This window comes from Urocitellus parryii, chromosome 5 (genome assembly GCF_045843805.1).
Source record: "Urocitellus parryii isolate mUroPar1 chromosome 5, mUroPar1.hap1, whole genome shotgun sequence".
Taxonomy (NCBI): Eukaryota; Metazoa; Chordata; class Mammalia; order Rodentia; family Sciuridae; genus Urocitellus; species Urocitellus parryii.
Genome location: NC_135535.1, coordinates 63,732,810 through 63,740,838, shown reverse-complemented (window position 1 = coordinate 63,740,838; position 8,029 = coordinate 63,732,810). Strand labels below are relative to the sequence as shown.

At 49.6% G+C, this 8,029-nt stretch overlaps 1 protein-coding gene across 4 annotated transcripts; it reads right to left on the bottom strand.

The window, feature by feature from the left end:
- Nucleotides 1-691: 691 nt before the first annotated feature.
- Krt2 (keratin 2) lies at nt 692-6,891 on the bottom strand. 4 transcript variants are annotated; one of them, XM_077799303.1, is made up of 10 exons: nt 6,268-6,891; nt 5,058-5,272; nt 4,661-4,721; nt 3,991-4,086; nt 3,222-3,386; nt 2,874-2,999; nt 1,837-2,057; nt 1,398-1,432; nt 895-1,299; nt 692-771 (listed from the first exon to the last, which is right to left on the bottom strand). In XM_077799303.1, the coding sequence occupies exons 1-10, from the start codon at nt 6,889-6,891 to the stop codon at nt 692-694; spliced, it is 2,028 nt and encodes a 675-aa protein (XP_077655429.1). The 4 variants fall into 4 exon arrangements, with proteins under 4 accessions (XP_077655429.1, XP_077655428.1, XP_026254540.1 ...); XM_077799302.1 differs by having other exon boundaries at nt 692-816; nt 916-1,299; XM_026398755.2 differs by having other exon boundaries at nt 692-867; nt 1,090-1,299.
- Between the last annotated feature and the right edge of the window lie 1,138 nt (nt 6,892-8,029).

Genomic DNA, 8,029 nt, shown 5'->3' with positions numbered 1-8,029 from the left:
GCTGGTGATGCCATAGTAAGTCTGGCAAATACTTTCTGAGGGCATCACAATCCACCCCTTTGCTTTCAGAAGAAAACACCCTGGACCTCTCCAAGCCACACTTCCCCAGGGGGACCTGCCCCTCCTCCAGGACTCCCTCTTTGGTCATTTCCAAATCTTCTTTTTCCGTGGCTACCCACTTCCACTTCCACCGAGACTTGACGTCAGACAAATGAGACTTGACATCAAACAACATGAATTGCAAATGAAGTTTATTGGGCAGACACCCCGACCACAGCACTTCAGAAAGCATTGATGAGGGGGGCTATGTACACAGAAGCATGTTTCCCCAGGCACCTCCAGGAGAAAGGCGAGAGCTTTGAGATGGAATTGGTAGGCCGCACTGGAGTGCTCAGCAGAAGACCTGCCTGGAAAAGAACTACCAAGTGGGCATTGCAGGGACATAAGGGACCAGGAATGGGGCATGGCTGGAAGAAAAATTTGGACAGTGAAGTTTTTCCCCAGAATACAATGGGTATCACTGGCTCTAACTAACTGGTTTGGAAAGATCTTTCAAAAACTGTATATGGACATCCCTTTCCCCCAAATGCCTTCAGAGATGGCATTTGACAGAATTTGACTTGATGTCAGTTAGAGGCACAGAGACAGGCTTCTACATTCTGGAGTGGAAGAGTCGGGAAAGGACACCATCTTATCTAAAAGAAAAGGTCACACTGGAACCACAACCTTCACCTGAGCCAGAGCCACCCTTTTCAGAGCCAGAAACTCCCCCTCCAGAGCCAGAGCCTCCTCTGGAACCACCTCCAGAGCTGAATCCTCCTCCAGAGCTAGAACCTCCTCTGGAGCCTCCTCCAGAGCTGAATCCTCCTCCAGAGCCGGAGCCTCCTCGGGAACCTCCTCCAGAGCTGTATCCACCTCCAGAGCCAGAGCCTCCTCTAGAGCCACCTCCAGAGCTGAATCCTCCTCCAGAGCTGGAGCCTCCTCTAGAGCCACCGCCAGAGCTGAATCCTCCTCCAGAGCTGGAGCCTCCTCTAGAGCCACCGCCAGAGCTGAATCCTCCTCCAGAGCTGGAGCCTCCTCTAGAGCCACCGCCAGAGCTGAATCCTCCTCCAGAGCTGGAGCCTCCTCTAGAGCCACCTCCAGAGCTGAATCCTCCTCCACCACCACTTATGGAACCAGACCCTCTGCCTCCAGAGCCGTAACTGCTACTTCCAGAGCTGAATCCTCTACCTCCAGAGCCCTGGCCTCCAAAGCCAGCCCTGGATGCCACACTTGAAGATATGGTGCTGCTTGTCACGGCTGCAGGAGAGAGAATGTTACCACAGAAAGTGCTGCCCACCCTGCCTGCTGCACCCCACACACCACCCCATAGGACAGGACCACACCCCACTACTTACACACAGTCACGTTGTTACTGCATTCTCCAGACATCCTGTCAGGGAGAGAGAGAAACGGATTTGTGGCAGAGTACTTAAACTGCATGCATCTTGCTTTTTTAACTTCCATCTACAAGTGTACAGTTTAGACACTAAAATCAGCCACCAAGGACTACCCTGTCTTCATACCACTTTGCTTTCTCTTTCAGAAAAGATCAGGGTGCTTAAGTTCTTGCCTAATATATTTTAATATGCCTGTTAGTCATTCCATACTGATGAATAGGCAACTCTACACCAATGTTTTGTGTCTGCAATTTTGGCTTAGGGAGCATAGAGAACGCCAGATCTCAGCTGTCAGAAGCCCTGTCCCCACTCTGTTTTCCCTGCCTTCACTGCAGCCCTGGTAGGAGGAGAAAGAAGGTGGCCCAGGGTTCCCTTCTCCCCTCCCAGTGCCCCTCACCTGTACTCCTCGCCCTCCAGCAGCTTGCGGTAGGTGGCAATCTCCACGTCCAGGGCCAGCTTGGTGTTCATCAGCTCCTGGTAGTCACGCAGCAGCCGGGCCAGGTCCTCCCGGGCCTGCTGCAGGGCCTCCTCCAGCTCTGTGAGCTTGTTCTTGGCATCTTTGAGGGCGTTTTCTCCACGCTGCTCAGCATCTGCAATGGCATCTTGCACACTCTTACACTAGGAGAGAAGGAGGGAAAGTTTCTGTTTATACAGAGGGTAGAATCTGCCCAGCAGAAGGAGACAGGGAGCAGAGCTGCCCAGTTTGGGAGACCTGAGTGGCTGGCCCCAAAGTGCTGAGTGCCTCCTGAAGTGAATGCAAGTCACAGACACTGTGCTAAAACTTGCTGCTGTCTCTGGGGTATCTTCCTCCCACCTCCCCTTTGACCAGACCCTTAGGCTTTCTCCATGATGTCCCTGATCCTCATAGCACAGGGTCTGGATCACTGTCCTATTCTGATGCAAATGAAGAGGTTCCATGCAGAGTGCTTTGCAGGACTTCTGCTCAAGGAGTCAACTCTCCCCTCATTATCTGCTCCACAGCTAATGTCCAATCCCTGGCCAGCCCCTCCAATACTCAGGGTACCACTCCTACCCCTGGCCTAAACCCAGTCTGCTGGTGCCTAGGCCTGTGCCACACACAAACACAAAACTATGTCTGCAATCCTCAGGGGGAAACAAAAGACTTTTGCCTTTTTTGCTGCTGCTTCTTTGACTCAGGTAGGCAGCCAAAAAGTGATCACAATTATTTCCCTTCACTAATCCTTATTTTGAAACGTCTCTTAGACCACTCTAAAAATTGTTACAGCCTTGAATTAGGTTTAGGGAGAGAGGATCAGGATCAATATAAACTAGATTAGAAGCCCTCAGTGTCTCCTGTCTCTCTCCCACACATAAGCACACACACACTCTCACACACACAGTTACCACTGTCCACACCACCCTGAGCTCTACTCAACCAGTGGAGCTGGACCAATCCTAAGGGGAGCACCTCACCTGCTTCTTCACATGTGAGATCTCCCCTTGCAACCTCTGGATCATGCGGTTCAGCTCGCTGATCTCCATCTTGAGCTCTTTCAGGCTCTCTCCGTGTCTCCCTGCAGTGACCTGGAGCTCCTCATACTGATATGGGAAGAAGAGGACAGTTCACAGGGGAGTCCAGCCTGGGGCAGGCTCAACTTGACCCAGTGGCTATCAATCTGGACACTCTTTCTTGGGAATGATGCCCAACTTTGCCCAACTTCCATTAAAGAAGCACACCAGTAATCTTACTGTACGTGTCCTGGCTGGGGTGAAGCCCAGCTTGCAAGGACCTGTGGCTCCTCCTAGTTCCCCAGCACTTGCCTTGCTATGGTACAGGGCCTCTGCCTCGTCCTTGCTTCTCTGAGCGATCTCCTCATACTGGGCCTGAACCTCAGCAATGATGCTGTCCAGGTCCAGGCTGCGGTTGTTGTCCATGGAGAGGATGACGTTGGTGTCAGTGATCGTCTGGTGAAGCTGAGACACTTCCTACAACACAAAGGAGATCTGGCCATGACCTTCTGCCCACAGCCACATAGACTCTCAGAGTAAGCATGCCCTGGTGGGATGCTATGCCTAGTCCTCTCCTGAGGTTGCTCTCGGAACTATGGCAGGGGGTCTGGGTTTCTGAGCCTCCTAGTCAACAGCTTTCACCCCTTATGCCTGTAAGTGCCTCAGAAAGAAGCCCATTCATGGCAAATACCTTCATTTTTTTCTTTCTATTTCACAAATCATGTGTGCCTCTAGACCAGGGAGAGGGATAAGGAGACATAATGCATTTTTATCTCTGAAGTATACTGGGAAGAGAAATAGGCACAGGGCAATCTCTTCCTAAGGGAAGCTGGGCTTGTAGGGGATTGAGGGAGGAGAGTTGGAGTGGTATTTCTTGAACCTAACATCCTATGACATCAGAGAAGAAAATCCTTCTCCCTCAACACCTGAGTTATGGAAGTTCCTAGTGGGGGGATGGTGGCACCTTGAATTCGGTCAAGATATAAACCCCATTCTTTCCTCCGTTTCACCAATTGAGTAGGACTTCCCTTTGGTGGAAAGGGTAGACAGTAAGGATATAATCCAGGAGAAGGCTTCTTACCGCCTCATAGAGTGTTCTCAGGAACTCAATCTCCTGGGTGAGTAAGTCCACATTGATCTGCAGATCCACCTTGTTCGTGTATCCATTGTCCACATCCTGCAGGGAAGGTCAGGGGTCTCTGGTGAAACTCGGATGGTCCTCCATACGGTTCCAGACACTCTCCTCTACCCAGTGCCTGTGAGCTGCTCTCCAGTATCTCAAGCACCTCCAGATAAGCCACATCCTGACAGAGCCTCATTTGGTGTGTGGTTCACCATGCTCCTCTGCAGGATGCTCCATGCCCATGCCCTCTGCTCATATCCCCAAGACCAAAAGAGCTTGCATGGAACAAAGCTTTGCTAACCATTCTGTCTCCTGTTTGAGACATGGTGTGTTCCCACAATGGGTACAATGGCCTCTGTGGACTTCCATAGTCCTCAACCCTCCTCTCCTGTCTGTCCATCCCATCTCTCCTGAATTTCCCTGGATTCTATTCCAAGTTCCCTGCAGGAAAATTATCTCCAGAAGCTTGAACTGCAGAAACCCTATTTTTTCCATAAGAACTGGCCACAGACATGTCATCCCTCTCTGGCTACTGTGCACTCACAGCTGTTTTCCAGCCTTCCTGTTGGGACATGATGGTGTGTGAAGCACCCTGTTCACATCCCAGCCATGGCATCCTCTTGCTTACCTTTTTAAGTGTCACAAAATCATTCTCGAGCGCTGTACGCTTGTTGATTTCATCCTCATACCTGTTGGGACCCAGATGATGAGGCAGTTAAATTGGTTCTAGTTTATTTATTCTTTTCTTTTCCTTTTTCTACTGGATTCACCTGAAATGCCCATTCTCTGAGAATATTAAACACTCTTTAAACACCTAAATTAAAACTATGATACCCCAAATAAGGATAGATTTCTATAAGTTAATCTCAAACATGTGAAAATATGATCTCTAAAACCATAAGTTCTTCCTCACAGGTAAGTGACAGATACAGACACCTCTCCCCTTTGTCACCACAAATGTCACTGGGAGAAGAGTGACTGGATGTTCCCTTAAGTATCTATCATCACACATCTACTTCACCTACTTCTTCTTAAAATCCTCCACAAGATCTTGCATGTTGTTCAGCTCTGAATTCTGCGAGGTTCTTTCTGCATTAAGCCCATCCACTTGTTTCTTGAGCATACTGATATAGGCTTGGAAGATGGGGTCTAGGTGGGTGGTCCTGGAGCTCACATCTATTTGCTGCAGCAATTCCCATTTGGTCTGCAGCACCTGGTTCTGCTGCTCCAGGAAACGGACCTGCCATGACCAAAGAAGAGCACATCAGGTCTGGTTCTCCCTTTGCACCAGCAAGACATGCTCGTCCCACACCAGCTCTGGTGCTGCTCTGGGGAGTAAGGAAGTCATAAGATTTTATGCTCCACAGCCAGAGGGAGGCTGGAGAGAGCTGGGCAGAGCTTCTGAGGTCCCTGCCCTCACACTTGGAAAATTCTACGGCTCCTAAAGCTATGCCGGGCCCTCTCGGTGCACACAGCTCTATTTCCTACACCCACTGTTTTGTTTGCAACTGCTCCCAAGACTCCAGGCCATTTCCTTCCCTCCTCCTAGTTACATTCCCTGCCAAGGTCCCATAAATTGTGGAGAAAACCAAAAGCAAGCACCCACTGGCGCTGTAACCCAAGATGCTGAGCACATGTCCCAGAGGGCAGGGCTCCTTGCCTGGTTTTGAAAGCCTTGTAAAGTCCTGACTAATTCAAGGCAGACAAAACAACAGACAGGTTCATCTGCCTTGAAATAGGAGAAAACCCAGTTACACCCCAAAGTGACACCAATAAAGACTTTATGGGTGACAAAACTGAGAACACTTCTCTTAAAGGCCAGAGTTTCATTCAGCTCCAAGCATATATTTCAAGTTCTGCTTCCCAGAATTTCATAGAGTAATCACTTTCCAGGGAAGGAGAAACTACCTTGGAAGAAGTTTTCTCACCTTTCTGAACCTGCTGTCACATAGCCTGACCTGTTCAGTCCACTAATTGCTATGTGGATTTTTCTGTGATTATCAGGATTTTCCATACATATTAGTTATTTGGACTGAAAAATAAAACCGAAGAGACAAATAATTCCTAACTGTAGACTGTTGCGGGAAACCGAGCCTTCAAAGCCAGCATCTATGCCATGAAGAATTTGCAAATAACCCAGGCTGCAATGGCCACACCAAGGGGCTTCTAGAAGGAACGAATCCGTGTCCTTTCTTTTACAATTAGCCCTGAAGGAGCCAACTTCTTCCATCTCACCTTGTCGATGAAGGAAGCAAATTTGTTGTTGAGAGTTTTGATCTGCTCCCGCTCTTGAGACTTCACGTTCTGGATTTCTGGGTCAACTTTCACGTTGAGTGGCTGCAGGAGACTCTCGTTGACAGAGACTTCGTGGATGCCACCACCAGGGAATCCTCCAGGGCCAGAACCACCAGGGCCACCAGGACCCCCAAAGCCTCCAAAGCCACCAGGACCTCCAAAGCGGCCTCCACCAAAACCGCCACCTCCGAAGCCGCTGCCGCCGCCAAAGCCACTGCCTCCACCGAAACCTCCGCCGCCAAAGCCGCTGCCGCCTCCAAAGCCACTGCCGCCTCCAAAACCGACTCCTCTGCCACCAAATCCACCACCGGAGCCAAAACTTCCACCTCCTCCAGCCACACTTATGGAGATGCTCTTGGTCCCTCCAAGGCCAACAAGACTCCGACTGCCAAAGCCGCCTCCACCGTAGCCCCCTCCGCCACCTCCATGGCGGCTCAGGCAGGAGAAGCCCGAGGTCGATCTCCGGCTAGCCCCGGAGACCACAGCGGAGCCGCTACTGAAGCCCCGGTATCCTCCGCCGCCGCCGCCTCCTCTGCGAGATCTGCACGAGATCTGACAACTCATGATGCCTTTGCCCAGCAAGAAAGGTGGAGGTTCGGAGAAGAGCTGAGGCTGGAGACTGCACTGTGCTGTTGGGAGACTGTCAGGGTCCCCTTATATACCTGCCGACTAGGTGTTGGTGTGCATGGGTGTGGGCCCACTTATACATGGGTTTGGTCTACCTGGAAGCTATTCCTGGTGAGTGATTATCAAACTTAATAGCCATTAAAAAAAAAAATCTACTAATCAGCTCCATTCCAGAACTTGCTTGGATTGCGAACTTCTGTTTATCTGGACATCTGTCATGCAATTTAATTTTTGTAAATTCATCAGAAGAGTAGATTAGGATTTGGGTTTCCCAACCTGAAAAAAAAAAAAAAAGGCCTTCTGCAGAATGCTGCTCCCTGTTCTGGATTGATCCAAGGGAGGCTGGCTACCACCCAGGCCTGTGTAGGGCTCACCAGCACAGATCTGCAATGGGAGAGAGGACAGATTTCCAGATGAAGCTAACCCCTCAGCCTTGTGGCCCTCCTGGCTTGTCCTTTCCCTTCAAAAGAAAGAGTTGAAACAAGAAGAAGGAAGATTCTGCAGAGCATGCTCATGATATGGGGAAATAAATAGGCATCATGGTGTGGTGCAAAAGAATTGTCATTTGTCAAAATATATTGGCTCTTTCCTTCCCATGCCACGCCAGAAATATGCAATAACCAGACATAGGGCAGAGGTGCATTCTATCCTGAAACTAGAAGTTTTTATAATCATCAACTCCATCACTTTCTATACAAAAATCCAAAAGGGCATATAAGGTTCCCTGATTCTGGGTCTGTGTGACTCCAGGCATTTGATGACAGGTTGCAATCAAGGCTTTACATAACTTCAAGATCCAAGTGTAGATTGACTTGGTGGTTCAGTAATCATGTATTGCCTGGTGGTTCTGTGAAGCAATTAGGAAAGCACGCTCTTTTCTGACATTCAGAGATGGATGAACATCAGAAGACCCATCCAGTCTAGCCAGTCACCAAAAGTACAGAGTACTCACACCCAAACTCAGCTACAGTCTCTTCTGTCTACGCAGTTAAGTATGTGGGAGAGACACTTTGGAGTAATAGAATTGAGCTGCAAGTCAAAAGTTTGAGTCCCAATTTTGCCATTTATTGGCTTG

Bases quoted from the DNA above. Each gene is read 5' to 3' on its own strand.
- Krt2 (XM_026398752.2), bottom strand. From the start codon at position 6,891: ATGAGTTGTCAGATCTCGTGCAGATCTCGCAGAGGAGGCGGCGGCGGC. The intron at 5,273-6,267 runs GTGAGATGGAAG...TGGTCATGGCAG, and splicing joins TTGCTTCCTTCATCGACAAG to GTCCGTTTCCTGGAGCAGCA. The intron at 1,300-1,397 runs GTAAGTAGTGGG...TCTCTCCTGCAG, and splicing joins CAGTAACAACGTGACTGTGT to CCGTGACAAGCAGCACCATA.